The 18,208-nt window shown below is 43.3% G+C and overlaps 1 protein-coding gene across 3 annotated transcripts in view; it reads right to left on the bottom strand.

Moving 5' to 3' along the window:
• Positions 1–13,066: 13,066 nt before the first annotated feature.
• Positions 13,067–18,208, bottom strand: part of znf281b (zinc finger protein 281b) — a 30,947-nt gene continuing 25,805 nt past the window's right edge. For all 3 annotated transcript variants that reach the window (XM_021565415.2, XM_021565416.2, XM_021565417.2), the window contains exon 7: positions 13,067–17,961. In XM_021565415.2, coding sequence (XP_021421090.2) covers positions 16,372–17,961 — 1,590 coding nt within the window. In that variant the 3' untranslated portion in view covers positions 13,067–16,371. The remainder of the gene's footprint in view (positions 17,962–18,208) is intronic.

Raw genomic sequence — 18,208 nt, 5'->3', positions numbered from 1 at the left:
GCAAGCCGAAGAACACCATCCCAACCGTGAAGCACGAGGGTGGCAGCATCATGTTGTGGGGGTGCTTTGCTGCAGGAGGGACTGGTGCACTTCACAAAATAGATGGAATCCTGAGGTAGGAAAATGATGTTGATATATTGAAGCAACATCTCAAGACATCAGTTAAAGCTTGGTCGCGAATGGGTCTTCCAAATGGACAATGACCCCAAGCATACTTCCAAAGTTATGGCAAAATGGCTTAAGGATAACAAAGTCAAGGTATTGGAGTGGCCATCACAAAGCCAGGACCACAATCCTATAGAACATTTGTGTGCAGAACTGAAAAAGCGTGTGCGAGCAAGGTGGCCTTACAAACCTGACTCAGTTACACCAGCTCTGTCAGGAAGAATGGGCCAAAATTCACCAAACTTGTTGTGGGAAGCTTGTGGAAGGCTACCTGAAACGTTTGACCCAAGTTAACAATTTAAAGGCGATGCTACCAAATACTAATTGAGTGTATGTAAAGTTCTGACCCACTGGGAATGTGATTAAAGAAATAAAAGCTGAAATAAATAATTCTCTCTCTCTACTATTATTCTGACATTTCACATTCTTAAAATAAAAGTGGTGATCCTAACTGACCTAAGACAGAGAATTTTTAAGAAGGATTAAATGTCAGGAATTGTGAAAAACTAAGTTTAAATGTAAATGTACTTCATGGCTACAGACGTGAGTGCTACGGGTCGGTAGTCATTTAGGCAGGTTACCTTAGTGTTCTTGGGCATAGGGACTATGGTGGTCTGCTTGAAACATGTTGGTATCACAGACTCAGACAGGGAGATGTTGAAAATGTCAGTGAAGACACTTGCCAGTTGGTCTGTGCATCCCAGGAGTGAACGTTCTGGTAATCCGTGCGGCCTTGTGAATGTTGACCAGGTCTTAGTCACATTGGTTACGGAGAGCGTGATCACACAGTCTTCCGGGCCAACTGATGCTCTCATGCATGTTTCAGTTGTACTTGCCTCGAACCGAGCATAGAAGTAATGTAGCTTGTCTGGTAGGCTTGTGTCACTGGGCAGCTCGTGGCTATACTTCCCTTTGTAGTCTGTAATAATTTACAAGCCCTGCCACATCTGACGACTGTCGGAGGCGGTGTAGTACGATTCAATCTTAGTCCTGTATTGACGCTTTGCCTGTTTGATGGTTCGTCAGAGGGCATCAAATCAAATCAAATTTATTTATATAGCCCTTCATACAACAGCTGATATCTCAAAGTGCTGTACAGAAACTCAGCCTAAAACCCCAAACAGCAAGCAATGCAGGTGTAGAAGCACGATGGCTAGGAAAAACTCCCTAGAAAGGCCAAAACTTAGGAAGAAACCAGGCTATGTGGGGTGGCCAGTCCTCTTCTGGCTGTGCTGGGTGGAGATTATAACAGAACATGGCCAAGATGTTCAAATGTTCATAAATGACCAGTATGGTCAAATAATAATAATCACAGGCAGAACAGTTGAAACTGGAGCAGCAGCACGGCCAGGTGGACTGGGGACAGCAAGGCGTCATCATGCCAGGTAGTCCTGAGGCATGGTCCTAGGGCTCAGGTCCTCCGAGAGAGAGAAAGAAAGAGAATTAGAGAGAGCATACTTAAATTTACACAGGACACCGGATAGGACAGGAGAAGTACTCCAGATATAACAAACTGACCCTAGCCCCCCGACACATAAACTACAGCAGCATAAATACTGGAGGCTGAGACAGGAGGGGTCAGGAGACACTGTGGCCCCATCCAATGACACCCCCGGACAGGGCCAAACAGGAAGGATATAACCCCACCCACTTTGCCAAAGCACAGCACCCACACCACTAGAGGGACATCTTAAACCACCAACTTACCATCCTGAGACAAGGCCGAGTATAGCCCACAAAGATCTCCGCCACGGCACAACCCAGGGGGGGGGGGGGCAACCCAGACAGGATGATCACATCAGTGACTCAACCCACTCAAGTGACGCACCCCTCCTAAGGACGGTATGAAAGAGCCCTAGTTAGCCAGTGACTCAGCCCCTGTAATAGGGTTAGAGGCAGAGAATCCCAGTGGAAAGAGGGGAACCGGCCAGGCAGAGACAGCAAGGGCGGTTCGTTGCTCCAGAGCCATTCCGTTCACCTTCACACTCCTGGGCCAGACTACACTCAATCGTATGACCCACTGAAGAGATGAGTCTTCAGTAAAGGCTTAAAGGTTGAGACCGAGTTTGGTCCTTCACAGTTTTATTTGAGACGACTGTACAACCATTAAGATTAATTGTCAGATTCAACAGAATATCTATTTGTTTCTTGGGACCTAGAACAAGCATCTCTGTTTTGTCCAAGTTTAAAAGTAGAAAGTTTGCAGCCATCCACTTCCGTATGTCTGAAACATATGCTTCTAGTGAGGGCAATTTTGGGGATTCACCATGTTTCATTGAAATGTACAGCTGTGTGTCATCCGCATAGCAGTGAAAGTTCACATTATGTTTTCGAATGACATCCCCAAGAGGTAAAATATATAGTGAAAACAAGTGGTCCTAAAACGGAACCTTGAGGAACACCGAAATTTACAGTTGATTTGTCAGAGGACAAACCATTCACAGAGACAAACTGATATCTTTCCGACAGATAAGATCTAAACCAGGCCAGAACTTGTCCGTGTAGACCAATTTGGGTTTCCAATCTCTCCAAAAGAATGTGGTGATCGATGGCACCAAAAGCAGCACTAAGGTCTAGGAGCATGAGGACAGATGCAGAGCCTCGGTCCGATGCCATTAAAAGGTAATTTACCACCTTCACAAGTGCAGTCTCAGTGCTATGATGGGGTCTAAAACCAGACTGAAGCATTTCGTATACATTGTTTGTCTTCAGGAAGGCAGTGAGTTGCTGCAGCCTTTTCTAAAAATGTTGAGAGGAATGGAAGATTCGATATAGGCCGATAGTTTTTTATATTTTCTGGGTCAAGGTTTGGCTTTTTCAAGAGAGGCTTTATTACTGCCACTTTTAGTGAGTTTGGTACACATCCGGTGGATAGAGAGACGTTTATTACTTTCAACACAGGAGGGCCAAGCACAGGAAGCAGCTCTTTCAGTAGTTTAGTTGGAATAGGGTCCAGTATACAGCTTGAAGGTTTAGAGGCCATGATTATTTTCATCATTGTGTCAAGAGATATAGTACTAAAACACTCGAGTGTACCTCTTGATCCTAGGTCCTGGCAGAGTTGTGCAGGACAACTGAGCTTTGAAGGAATACGCAGATTTAAAGAGGAGTTGGTAATTTGCTTTCTAATAATCATGATATTTTCCTCAAATAAGTTCATGAATTTATTACTACTGAAGTGAAAGCCATCCTCTCTTGGGGAATGCTGCTTTTTAGTTAGCTTTGCGACAGTATCAAAAAGGAATTTCGGATTGTTCTTATTTTCCCCAATTACAGTGCCTTGCGAAAGTATTCGGCCCCCTTGGACTTTGCGACCTTGTGCAACATTTCAGGCTTCAAACATAAAGATATAAAACTGTATTTTTTTGTGAAGAATCAACAACAAGTGGGACACAATCATGAAGTGGAACAACATTTATTGGATATTTCAAACTTTTTTAACAAATCAAAAACTGAAAAATTGGGCGTGCAAAATTATTCAGCCCCCTTAAGTTAATACTTTGTAGCGCCACCTTTTGCTGCGATTACAGCTGTAAGTCGCTTGGGGTATGTCTCTATCAGTTTAGCACATCGAGAGACTGACATTTTTTCCCATTTCTCCTTGCAAAACAGCTCGAGCTCAGTGAGGTTGGATGGAGAGCATTTGTGAACAGCAGTTTTCAGTTCTTTCCACAGATTCTCGATTGGATTCAGGTCTGGACTTTGACTTGGCCATTCTAACACCTGGATATGTTTATTTTTGAACCATTCCATTGTAGAGTTTGCTTTATGTTTTGGATCATTGTCTTGTTGGAAGAAAAATCTCCGTCCCAGTCTCAGGTCTTTTGCAGACTCCATCAGGTTTTCTTCCAGAATGGTCCTGTATTTGGCTCCATCCATCTTCCCATCAATTTTAACCATCTTCCCTGTCCCTGCTGAAGAAAAGCAGGCCCAAACCATGATGCTGCCACCACCATGTTTGACAGTGGGGATGGTGTGTTCAGCTGTGTTGCTTTTACGCCAAACATAACGTTTTGCATTGTTGCCAAAAAGTTCAATTTTGGTTTAATCTGACCAGAGCACCTTCTTCCACATGTTTGGTGTGTCTCCCAGGTGGCTTGTGGCAAACTTTAAACAAGACTTTTCATGGATATCTTTAAGAAATGGCTTTCTTCTTGCCACTCTTCCATAAAGGCCAGATTTGTGCAATATACAACTGATTGTTGTCCTATGGACAGCGTCTCCCACCTCAGCTGTAGATCTCTGCAGTTCATCCAGAGTGATCATGGGCCTCTTGGCTGCATCTCTGATCAGTCTTCTCCTTGTATGAGCTGAAAGTTTAGAGGGACGGCCAGGTCTTGGTAGATTTGCAGTGGTCTGATACTCCTTCCATTTCAATATTATCGCTTGCACAGTGCTCCTTGGGATGTTTAAAGCTTGGGAAATCTTTTTGTATCCAAATCCAGCTTTAAACTTCTTCACAACAGTATCTCGGACCTGCCTGGTGTGTTCCTTGTTCTTCATGATGCTCTCTGCGCTTTTAACGGACCTCTGAGGTTATCACAGTGCAGGTGCATTTATACGGAGACTTGATTACACACAGGTGGATTGTATTTATCATCATTAGTCATTTAGGTCAACATTGGATCATTCAGAGATCCTCACTGAACTTCTGGAGAGAGTTTTCTGCACTGAAAGTAAAGGGGCTGAATAATTTTGCACGCCCAATTTTTCAGTTTTTGATTTGTTAAAAAAGTTTGAAATATCCAATAAATGTCGTTCCACTTCATGATTGTGTCCCACTTGTTGTTGATTCTTCACAAAAAAATACAGTTTTATATCTTTATGTTTGAAGCCTGAAATGTGGCAAAAGGTCGCAAAGTTCAAGGGGGCCGAATACTTTCGCAAGGCACTGTAAGTTGGAAAAATAGGATGATCGAGCAGCAGTAAGGCCTCTTCGATACTGCACGGTACTGTCTTTCCAAGCTAGTCGGAAGACTTCCAGTATGGTGTGGCGCCATTTCCATTCCAATTTTCTGGAAGCTTGCTTCAGAGCTCGGGTATTTTCTGTTTACCAGGGAGCTAGTTTCTTATGAGAAATGTTTTTAGTTTTTAGGGGTGCAACTGCATCTAGGGTACTGTGCAAGGTTAAATTGAGTTCCTCGGTTAGGTGGTTAACTGATTGTTGTCCTCTGTCGTCCTTGGGTCGACAGAGGGAGTCTGGAATTTTTGTGTTGTCTGTGAATTTATAGCACGACTTTTGATGTTCCTTGGTTGGGGTCTGAGCAGAATATTTGTTGCAATTGCAAACGTAATAAAATGGTGGTCCGATAGTCCAGGATTAGGATGAAAAACATTAAGATCCACAACATTTATTCCATGGGACAAAACTAGGTCCAGAGTATGACTGTGACAGTGAGTAAGTCCAGAGACATGTTGGACAAAACCCACTGATGATGGCTCCGAAAGCCTTTTGGAGTGGGTCTGTGGACTTTTCCATGTGAATATTAAAGTCACCAAAGATTAGAATATTATCTGCTATGACTACAAGGTTCGATAGGAATTCAGGGAACTCAATGAGGAACGCTGTATATGGCCCAGGAGGCCTGTAAACAGTAGCTATAAAAAGTGATTGAGTAGGCTGCATAGATTTCATGACTAGAAGCTCAAAAGACGAAAACTTGGTCACATGGTCCTGACGAACCATGTCCAAATAAATCGTCCGGAGTGAAAAAGTTGAATGAAAAAAAAAGCTGAGGGAAAAAACAGAAATATAAACGGTAATTAAAAAGTAAAAACCGTAAAGTTGTCAGGTAGCAAAGTAAGGTTGGCAACAAAACGCACAGCAACACGGCATAGCGGGATTTCTTATAAGCTTCTGGGTTTGAGTCCCGCTCCTTGAAAGCAGCAGCTCTACCATTTAGCTCAGTGGGGATGTTGCCTGTAATCCATGGTTTCTGGTTGGGGTATGTACGTAAGGTTACTCTGGGAACGTCATCGATGCACTTATTGATGAAGCCAGTGACTGACGTGGTGAACTCCTCAATGCCATCGGAAAGAATCCTGGAACATATTCCAGTCTGTGCTAGCTCTGCTTGTAAGTAGGAATCAGGTCAGATTTGCCAAAAGGAGGGCGAGGGAGAGCTTTGTACGCATCTCTGTGTGTGGAGTAAAGGTGGTCTAGAGTTTTTTCCCCCTCTCGTTGCACATATAACATGCTGGTAGAAATGATGTAAAACGGATTTAAGTTTCCATGCATTAAAGTCCCCGGGCATTAGGAGCGCCGCCTCTAGATGAGCGTCTTCCTGTTTGCGTATGGCCGCATACAGCTCATTGAGTGCAGTCTTAGTGCCAGCATCAGTTTGTGGTGGTAAATGGACAGCTATGAAAAATATAGATGAAAACTTTTGGTAAATAGTGTGGTCTAAAGCTTATCATGAGATACTCTACCTCAGGCGAGCAAAACCTTGAGACTTCCCTAGATTTCGTGCACCCACTGTTGTTTACAAATATACATAGGCAGTCACCCCTTGTCCTACCAGAGGCCGCTGTTCTATGCTGCCGAAAAAGCTTAAAACCCTTCAGCTATATGTTATTCACGTCGTCGTTCAGCCACGACTTGGTGAAACATAAGATTTTACCGTTGGTAGGATATATGTGCTCGTAGTGCGTCTAATTCATTATCCAATGATTTAGCCAATGTACATAGGACCGATAGTAAAGGCAGATTAACCACTTGTCGTCGGATCCTTACAAGGAACCCAGACCTTCGTCCCTGATATCTCCGGCTTTCTCTTGCGAATGACGGGGATGATAGCCTTGTCGGGCGTCTGAAGTAAATCCTTCCCATCCGACTCAAAAAGAAAAGGTATTCCTCCAGTACAGGGCGAGTAATCGCTGTCCTGATATCCAGAAGCTCTTTTCGGTCATAGGACACAGTGAGCAATCCGTGGCTCAGGTTGCTGAGGTCCTTGATGATGTTTGTAGCCTTCCTGTGACACTGGGTAATGTAGTTGTCCTGGAGGGCAGACAGAGTGCCAGCCCGACAGAATGATCGATGGTGTATCTGTAGAAGTTTGTGAGGGTAGGGATCTTTTAACCCTGTCCACTGCGGCCCATCTATGTGGATGGAGGTGTGCTCTCTCTGCTATCTTCTGTAGTTCACGATCAGCTCCCTTGTTTTGTTGATGCTCAGGGAGAGATTATTTTCCTGGCACCACCCTGGCATTCTCGTCGTTGTTAGAAATCAGGCCTACCACTGTTGTGTCAGCAGCAAACTTGACGACTGAGTTGCAGAAGTGTGTGGCCCCAAAGTCATGGGGGAACAGAAAGTACAGGAGGGGGCCGAACACACACCCCTGTGTGATCCTCAACACTGGGGCCTGAGTGGCGGAAGGGTTGCTTCCTACCTTCACAACCTGGAGTCGGCCCGTCCGGAAATCCAGGATGCAGTTGCACAGGGTGGGGTTCTGTTGGGGCGGTATGCAATTTGTAGTGGGTCTAGGGTGTCGGTTAAGGTGATATGATCCTAAATTAGATGACAGAAGTGAGTGCTACGAGGCAATAGCCATTTAGTTCAGTTACCTTTGCTTTCTTGGGTACAGTACCCTTGTGGCAGGGACTGTCTGAAGTCCCTGCCACATACGTTGTGTCTGCGCCGTTGAATTGCGACTCCACTTTGTCCCTGTACTGTCGTTTTGCCTCCGATATCCTTATGGAGGACATAGGTGGTCTGCTAGTACACATCCATGTTCCCAGTTACCTTGCAGTGGTTAAATGCAGCGGTTTGCACATTCTGTTTTGCACGAATGCTGCCATCTATCCACGTTTTTAGGTTTGGGTCAATTCTAAACATCACAATGGGAACAACATCTTCTATGCACTTCTTGATGAAGAGTCAGTTGATACTCTTCTCAGAGGCAACACGGAACATTTCCCAGTCCATGTGATCAAAACAATCTTGAAGCATAGATTCCAATTATTCTGATGCACAACCAACTTTCGAAATTCCACCTTGTGTATTCTACTATTCTAATTCTCAACAGTAAGTTGAGACACCGACTGACTTCCTACTATATAAAAATCTCTCTCTCTCTACACCACTTGTAAAGTATTTAGACCACTTCACTTGTTACTTTATAGCCTTACTCTAAAGTGTTTAAATAATTTCCCCCCTCAATCAATGGGGTATGAATACTGTCAGAATGCACTCTCTCTCCCTCTGAGTGAGTGAGTGAGTGAGTATATATACACACGCGACAGCCCGCTTGGGATATTGCCAAAAGGCACCTCAGATCATGAGAAACAAGATTCTCTGGTCTGATGAAACAAAGATTGAGCTATTTGGCCTGAATGACAAGCGTCACGTCTGGAGGAAACCTGGCACCATCCCTACGGTGAAGCATGGTGGTGGCAGCATCATGCTGTGGGGAAGTATTTCAGCGGCAGTAACTGGGAGACTAGTCAGGATCGAGGGAAAGGAGTGGAGCAAAGTACAGAGAGATCCTTGATAAAAACCTGCTCCAGAGCACTCAGGACCTCAGACTGGGGCGAAGGTTCACCTTCCAACATGACAACGACCCTAAGCACATAGCCACTCCTTTGTTGTCTTGGCTTCTGACAAGTCTCTGAATGTCAGTGGCCCAGAATGGGAGAAACTCTCCCAAATATAGGTGTGTCAAGGTGTTTGAATACTTTCTTCTGAAACTCATCAGTCTATTCTTGTTCTGAGAAATGAAGGCTATTCCATGCAAGAAATTGCCAAGAAACTGAAGATCTCTACTCCCTTAACAGAACATCGCAAACTGGCCCTGACCAGAATGAAAAGAGTGGGAGGCCCCGGTACATTAGAGTGTCTAGTTTGAGAAATAGATGCCTCACAAGTCCTCTCTCAACGTCAACAGTGAAGAGGCGACTCCGGGATGCTGGCCTTCACAAAGTAGATTTTTTTTAAAAAATGTAATCTTTATAAAACTAGGTGTTCTAAAACTTTTGACCGGTAGAGTTTGTGTGTATGCATGTATGCTTGTATCAATACACACACACAAAATATATATATATATAAATGCATCATGTAAAGTGTTGGTCCCATGAGCTGAAATAAAAGATCCCAGAAATTGTCCAGCTTATTTCTCTCAAATTTTGTGCACAAATTTCTTTCCATTCCTGTTAAAAAGCATTTCTCCTTTGCCAAGATAATCCATCCACCTGACATGTGGAATATCAAGAAGCTGATTAAACAGCATGATCATTACACAGGTGCACCTTGTGCTAGAGATAAAAGACAACTCTAAAATGTGCAGTTTTGTAACAATGCCACATGTCTCAAGTTGAGGGAGCGTGCAATTAGCATGCTGACTGCAGGAATGTCCAACAGAACTGTTGCCAGAGAATTTAATGTTAATTTCTATACCATAAGCCACCTCCAACATCGTTTTAGAGAATTCGGCAGTACGTCCAACCAGCCTCAACTGCAGACCACGTGTAACCATGCCATCCGGTTTCTTCACCTGCAGGATCATCTGAGACCAGCCACCCGGACAGCTGATGAAACTGAGGAGTATTTTGGTCGGTAATAAAGCTCTTTTGTGGGGAAAAACTCATTCCGATTGGCTTTGCCTGGCTCTCAATGTCTCCACTAGAGGTCGACCGATTAAATCGGAATGGCCGATTAATTAGGGCCGATTTCATAACAATCGGAAATCGGTATTTTGGGCGCCGATTTTTAATTGTTTTTATTATTCTTCTTTTTTTATATATACACCTTTATTTAACTAGGCAAGTCAGTTAAGAACACATTCTTATTTTCAATGACGGCCTAGGAACGGTGGGTTAACTACATCGTTCAGGGGCAAAACGACAGATTTTCACCTTGTCAGCTCGGGGGATCCAATCTTGCAACCTTATAGTTAACTAATCCAACGCAATAACGACCTGCCTCTCTCTCGTTGCACTCCACAAGGAGACTGCCTGTTACGCGAATGCAGTAAGCCAAGGTAAGTTGCTAGCTAGCATTAAACTTATCTTATAAAAAAACAATCAATCATAATCACTAGTTAACTACACATGGTTGATGATATTACTAGATATTATCTAGCGTGTCCTGCGTTGGATATAATCTGACTGAGCATACAAGTATCTGACTGAGCGGTGGTAGGCAGAAGCAGGAGCGTAAACATTAATTCAAACAGCACTTTCGTGTGTTTTGCCAGCAGCTCTTCGTTGTGCTTCCAAGCATTGCGCTGTTTATGACTTCAAGCCTATCAACTCCCGAGATGAGGCTGGTGTAACCGAAGTGAAATGGCTAGCTAGTTAGTGCTAGCTAGTTAGCGCACTCTAATAGCTCAAACATCACTCGCTCTGAGCCTTCTAGTAGTTGTTCCCCTTGCTCTGCATGGGTAATGCTGCTTCGATGGTGGCTGTTGTGTTGCTGGTTTGAGCCCAGGGAGGAGTGAGGAGAGGGACGGAAGCTATACTGTTACACTGGCAATACTAAAAAGTGCCTATAAGTACATCCAATAGTCAAAGGTTAATGAAATACAAATGGTATAGAGGGAAATAGTCCTATAATAACTACAACCTAAAACTTCTTACCTGGGAATATTGAAGACTCATGTTAAAAAGAACCAACAGCTTTCATATGTTCTCATGTTCTGAGCAAGGAATTGAAACGTTAGCTTTCTTACATAGCACATATTGCACTTTTACTTTCTTCTCCAACACTTTGTTTTTGCATTATTTAAACCAAATTGAACATGTTTCATTATTTATTTGAGGCGAAATTGATTTTATTGATGTATTATATTAAGTTAAAATAAGTGTTCATTCAGTATTGTTTTAATTGTCATTATTACAAATTTAAATTAAAAAAATAAAATAAATTGGCCGATTAATCGGTATCAGCTTTTTTGGTCCTCCAATAAATTGGTATCGGTGTTGAAAAATCAAAATCGGTCGACCTCTAGTCTCCAACCATCTGTGCAATCCTGCCCAGTCATGTGAAATCCATAGATTACGGACAAATTCATTTATTTTAGTTGACCGATTTCCTTATATGAATCGCAACTCAGATAAAATCGTTGCATATATATATACATAAATAAATAATTACACACACAATTATGTTTAAATGGTCAGGAACCCCTACCGGCCACATGGCCATAAGCAGTCGCTTATTTTCGCTTATGCCTAGAGTCGACCCAAGGTTCTCCCCACTCTCTTTACACCATGTGGGGTGTGTGTTATAATTTTAAGCTGTGAAGTCTAGAACATGAGCCTTTTGGACTGTTCCTGGCACCCTCTTATCAGATAGTTCCGGTGGCTTTTGCATCTGGTTAAAGGGAATGCCATTTTCTCCTACACCCCTCTTCCCACTACCAGTGGGGAGAAATAAAGCAAAACCAAAGGTGGGATAAGATAAAGACTAGTGAAAATCACTACAACAAAAAAAAAATAGGTAAATTATACTTCTGTATTCAACTTTATTAGGCCTTTAACAACAGCTGTCTGAGCAGCTTACCGATCACTGTACACAGCCAATCTGTAAATGGCACACCCAACTACCTCATCCCCATATTATTACTTGCTCTTTTGCACTCTAGTACCTCTACTTGCACATCATCTGCACATCATTTCAGCATTAATGCTAAATTGTAATTATTTTTCACCTCTAGGGCCTATTTATTGCCTACCTCCCTACTCTTCTACATTTGCACACAGTGTACATAGATTTTTCTATTTTTATTTTCTTATTGACTGTACGTTTATGTGTAAGTCTGTGTTGTTTTTGTCACACTGCTTTACTATATCTTGGCCAGGTCGGAGTTGTAAATGAGAACTTGTTCTCAACTGGCCTACCTGGTGAAATAAAGGTTAAATAAAATGTAAAGAATGTATCAGGACAGCAAACATGAACACATCAGTGGGATACATGGTTGCAGTAACTGTCAAGCTGAGAACATACCAAAAGCTGGTACAAAAAAGAACATGGAATATCTGAACATGAAGCTTTAGGATAAAGATGATTCCTTACAGAGGGGAAAAATGTGTACCCTTGTAATAGGAGATGGTAAAGGGTTAACATTAGATAATGTCAAACTAAGTCCTAATTCATATTAATTTATATTTAACTGTCTAACTACTTATTAACCATTTACACATTTAAAGGGAACCTTAATGTAAAGTATTACCAAAACATAAGACATGGAAAAAAATGTATTGTCATTTAGCAGATGTTAAGTGCCTTGCTCAAGGGCACAGATTTTTTGCCTAGTTTCCTCAGCGATTCAAACCAGCAACCTTTCGGTTACTTGTCCAACACTTAACCGCTAGGCTACCTTGACCAACTTAAGGTTGGGTACACACAGTTGTCTGTGTTGAGGAACAAAATGGTAACTAAATGAATGGCCGAGTGTGGTAGAGAAAGACTATGGGAGAATCTCAATAGCATACTCCTCGCCTCTTTCTCAAAACCCATTGGATGAGAAAGCCAGATGTACCTCTCCTCCAACATTCTCCTCTAAAGGGTTTTGAGAAGGAGGAGAGAGAGCGGAAGAGGATATGCAATTGAGATTCTCCCTATGCCAGGTCTCTTACCAGTCAGTACCGATGTTAGCGTCCGCTTTGAATTTAGAGCATTGATAAAGAATCTTAAAATATGATTTTAAAGAATAATTATATCAGGAAGATTTTAAAGGATTACAAAAGAACATATCATCGTCCAAATTACACTAACATTGATATTTCCATTATTTTGCTCCCGTACCCCCCCTGTAACTAAAATCTCCCAATATAATTGTGAGTCAATCCAAAAATCTAAAATGTGAGCTCTTGCCAGTCTTTACTGTGGTTCAAACCCTTACAAAAATCATTGCTGACGTGTTGAGGACTTCACTATCACAATCAAGTCCAGTCTGCACAGGCATTTTTTTTATTACCAAAAAATGTTTTTATTGGCTTCTCTAAATCGTTTTATAAATTCAATAACAGGTACAGCCCTGGAAATCATATCACAAGGGTTTTGAACAAAAAAAAACAAAGACAGGGATGGGGAGGCATCTGCTACAAAATTTGGTGTTCTGGTGACGATAAGAAAAAAAGCCATAAAAACATATCATGCATATCGGTAGAAACAAAAACAAAAAAATTAACATACATTTTTAGTGTTTTTGTACATTTTTGTAAACAATATCCTTCTAGAGATCATATCAACACATTTATGGCGAGTAACAAAAATAAGGGATATAACATGAGAAATTAAAGTTTCTATGAGGCATCTAGAATGCAACACTGCTTGGCGTGAAGGCTTTAGACAAAACAAATACATTTTGCAATTCAACGAGTCAATTGCTCTTCTATAATTGTAAACACAGGCATTGTTACATGATTATACAAATGTTTAACCTATACTACAAGTATTTCCACTACATACATGAAACGTGTCCCTGTTTTCTGACGCTTCAGTGATATGAGGTACATTGATCTCTGAAAGACACACTTGACAAAAATGAGCAAAAATTGCTGTATAAAATAATTCCAATACTGAGCTATATTGCATGCTGGGGAAAATACAATATTGAATACTAATACAATTGCTCAGAGAACGAAGGTGGGGGTCAAAATTATTGATACCTCTGTTTTCAATACCTCACCTTCAGAGGATAATGGCACTGAAGCATAATCTAATATATTTCCCCCATTTGTTTGAGAATACAATATAGATCAGTATTTTACAGTCACTTTTATTGATCTTTATCAAGGTTGTCAATTTTGGACCCCACTGTATATTTAGGTCATTCCTATTTTTTATTTCCTCATCTGTCTCTCGCTCTCCCTCTTTTCTTTAAAAGCATAGTGTGTGTTTTGGAGTGAAGTGGCCAGTCAGCCATTCTTTTGTTCCCTGTGATCTGAGCAGCTTTAAAGTCTATCAGCTGTGGTGGGGGTGGGGAGGGGGGCACACAGGAAATTAACTAAATATCAACCCTGACTGCCAGGAGAGAATGGCTTGAGCTGCGGAAGACAAAGAAGGCCATTGTTTATTCTTGCAAAGTTTGAAGGACTGCCTTTTTGGGGGATATATATATATATATATATATATACACCATAACGTTGAGCCTGTATGAGTGAGGTAATTTTTATGCATCAGGCCTGATTTCATAAGGTACAGACAGATTGATGTACAGTGAACACTTGCACTTCAAAAACACCCTGCAAAAATAAAAACTCTTGCTAGGTTACAAATAAATAAAGGGAAAATAGTTTGTTTTTTGCATCCAGTAGAGTCTTAGTACACCAGTGGGAAGTGTTGCAGCATAATATCTGCCCCCTCTCGAAACAACTTACACCGAACAAAAATATAAAACGCAACATGTAAAGTGTTGGTCCCACGTTTCATGACCTGAAATAATAAACCCCAGAAATGTTCCATACACACAAAAAGCTTAATTCTTTCATTTGCGCTGAGCAGTATTTTGGATTGTAATGTAATATTATTTATTTAACCTTTAACTAGGCAAGTCAGTTAAGAACAAATTCTTATTTAAAATGACGGCCTACCCTGGATGACGCTGGGCCAATTGTGCGCCGCCCTATGAGACTCCCAATCACCAGGTACTGCAGTGACACCTCTTGCACTGAGATGCAATGTCTTAGACCACTGCGCCACTCGGGAACCAAAAATAATAAAGCCCTTCTGTGGGGGAAAAAAACTCATTCTGATTGGCTGGGCCTGGTTCCCCAGTAGGTGGGCCTATGCCCACCCATAACTGTACCCCTGCCAAGTCATGTGAAATCTATAGATTAGGGCCTAATGAATACATTTCAATTGACTTATTTCCTTATATGAACTGTAACTCAGTCAAATCTTTGAAATTGTTGCATGTTGTTTATATTTTTGTTCGGTATCAATACAGAGATCTTCTCAGAACATTGGGTTACATACAGTAATGGCAAATCATTTGTACAACCCTTCCCCTTGACCAAACCGTCAAAAAAACACAAAACAAAAATACATCTATTCAACCCCAGTCTAACCCTCCCTACAGAACAACAAACCACCCTATCCCACCCACCCCCGTTCACAGTTCTCTCCTCTAATAAAATAAAAAATAATAATCACTTGGTTTTGCACATCCTTAATTGAGTTGGGATGTTTTCAGTTTTCAATGACAATTTTGTTTTTCAAAGTGCTTGTTTGATTTCCACTGACCAAAAAAAATAAGAAGTTAACAGCCAGGAGTGGAGTGGAACCCAGTAAAAATGAGCGACAACAGTTGTTGAAACGTCGCCAACGGGGCCAGCACATTTCCTTGTCACGGGCCACTGAAGGGGCCATCCAAAAGGTGCATGGCCTAGACAAACATCACTTGACACGGTTTATAAACAAAAAAGGTCTGCGGATTGAAACCTCTTTCCGTTGAGCCTGGACTGTGTGCACTACGAGTTCTTGAGTGTATAAAATATCCGCGTCTGCGTGTGTTTTACATGTGGCCCTTTACGGGGAGGAAATGGGAACGGTCATTTTCACATTGACACAGAAGTACCGTAATCTCTACACAGCTACACGTAGAGGAAAGGGTTGTTCAATGGCGAAGAAAACTGAACAGGAAGATCCGCTGAATTTGTTTTGTCTTTTTGTTCCCCCGCTCCTCGAGGGATAAATAGTAAAAAAGCTTTGTAGTCTCAAAGCACACTTAAAAAAAGTGTGCTAATTGCATCTCATAATACAAAGTTTTTATTATTATTATTACACAATTTTTGCCTTAATACCTGAGTAATACGATTCTAGTAACAGACAATATAGAACTTTTTTTGCCATTTGAATTCTGGGCCTTTCCCTGCCACAAACGTAATATTATAGAAATTATTAACATCATTCATCATTACTTTACAACTGTATGATGATTGGTAAAAACAAGAGTTCAAAGAAAAATCAAGCTTAGCTAACCCCTAATTTTTCAGTTTAAATTACATTAAAATCTACGTTTACGTTCATATCATACCAACTACGCTAACAAAATAAAGACAAAATACAGATTTTAAAAAAAAATGAATATAAAAAAATTGCATTTGAGGCCTTGAAGACCTTCCCCTGGTAGAGTTCTCGTTATCAACATTTAATGGCAGTGTTTAAAAAATAAATTGACCTCGCTACAAGAACAAAATGTAGAAGGGTATAGGGACACAAAGAAAAACACAAGACCCGCAACTAGGTTCACCTCGTTTTAACCCTTACCTGAAACTTTGGCTTGTTGGGGTTTTCGATCCTGTACTTACTGGCTCGCTGACGTCAGCTAACAAACTGGTATACCCTGAGAATTCTGACACGGGAGTTCGTATTCGGTGGTCGACCTCGGCCCCAGTGCCGTAGCCCAGCAGGGTGCGGCGGCCCGACTTAAATTGGGAACCAAAGGCCTGGGCGAAGTTCTCGATCTGGTAGGTCGCCCGCAGGTCCATTTCCTTGGGCGTGTCCAGGTCGGAGTAGCTGCCGTTTCTCCCGTTGCCCTTGGCCCCCTGCTCCTTGGGGGCTCCATCGGCGGCCGTCAGCTCCTGGGGCGTGAGCTGGAACACAGGGGACTGGTGCTGCTTCTCCAGCTGCTCTGTGAGCTCCTGAGAGGGGATGAGCTGCTGGTGGCCAGCCGCCTCCAGGCCACTGAGGTGGAAGGCCGGCTGGGAGGGGGAGCCCACCACCATGCTGTAGTGGGACTTAGAGGACGACAAGGAGGAGGAAGAAGAAGAGATGGAGGGGATGGGCAGTGGCGAGGAGTCGGCGGGCGGGTAGCCGCACTCCAGCGGAGACGTAGTGTAGACATGCTTATCGGAGAAGAGGGGCCCCGTAGGGCTGGAGAGCAAAGGGAAGGGCCCGCTGGGTCCCAGCGTGGAGAAGGGCCCGCTGTGGCTGGTGCGCTCCAGGGCCTGCAGAAGGAACTTGGAGTACTCACTCATGACCACCTGCTTGTCGCTGCCGCTGGGCGAGTCGTCGTCCAGCTCTGGGGTGACAGGGGCCGCTGGCTGCAGGGTCACGTGGTGCGGGACGCTGTGGTCCGAGAGGTCAAAGGTCACGTCGTGGTGGTGGTGGTGCGTGCCATCCGACTTGTGGCTGTAGTGGTCCAGCAGGCTCTGGAGCACTTCGTCCGGGATGACCGACTTGTCGTGGTGCTTGAGGTCCAGGGGCGAAGTGTCCAGCATGGTGAGGGTGGGCTCGTTAAGGTGTCCCAGCGAGCCTTGGATCACGCTGCTGGCATGGGTCTGGCCCATGTGGAGGGAGGGCGCCGCATAGTCGTTGCTGGCCACGTGTTGGAGGTAGCGCCGCTTCTTCACAAACTGCATGGCGTCATCGTAGTTGTTGCTTGTGGCTGATGGGCCTCGTTTTGCCCCTCCGCTGGAGGAGCCCTGGAGGAGGACCATGGCATCTAGCCCTGAGCCCCCCGCCAGCTCCAAGGAGCCCTGCTTCTGAGACAGCAGCTTCTGCCCCCCGTCCTCCATGGGGACGAGGCCCTTCTTAGCCTTCTTGAACACCAGCTTGGGTGTGCGGCCCTGCAGGCTGGGGTCGGAACACTCCATTCCATAGTCCTGCAGGCCCCCGGACGACACGGTGGTGGCAGCAGCCTTCTTACGCTTACGATCACCGCCCTCGCCGGCGTTTTTGGACTTGCCCCTCTTGCATGCAGAGGTGGCGGTAGCGTTTCCCTGAGTGAGTGAGTAGTTGCCCTGGCCCATGTCCCCGTGGGCAAGCTCCAACATGCTGGGGTCCGGGCCCTTCTTTATGGCTTCTCCGCAGGTCCGCTTGTGCTTCAGTAACCGGTCTGTCCTCGAGAAAAACTACAGGGGAACAGGGGGGGTGCAGAGTATTTGAAAACTTTCTAGCCACTGGATTGAGCAAATGGCTCAACGACAGCAAGATGCATCGGCCCACTGTTAGATGCACCCAAAGTGCTTTATGTAATACATGTATCACTAGCCACTTTAAACTATGCCACTTTATGTTTATATACCCTACATTACTCATCTCATATGTATATACACTGTACTCTATACCATCTACTGCATCTTGCCTGTGCCGTTCTAT

Source organism: Oncorhynchus mykiss, chromosome 16 (genome assembly GCF_013265735.2).
Source record: "Oncorhynchus mykiss isolate Arlee chromosome 16, USDA_OmykA_1.1, whole genome shotgun sequence".
Taxonomy (NCBI): domain Eukaryota; kingdom Metazoa; phylum Chordata; class Actinopteri; order Salmoniformes; family Salmonidae; genus Oncorhynchus; species Oncorhynchus mykiss.
This window is presented reverse-complemented; position numbering and strand designations above follow the sequence as displayed.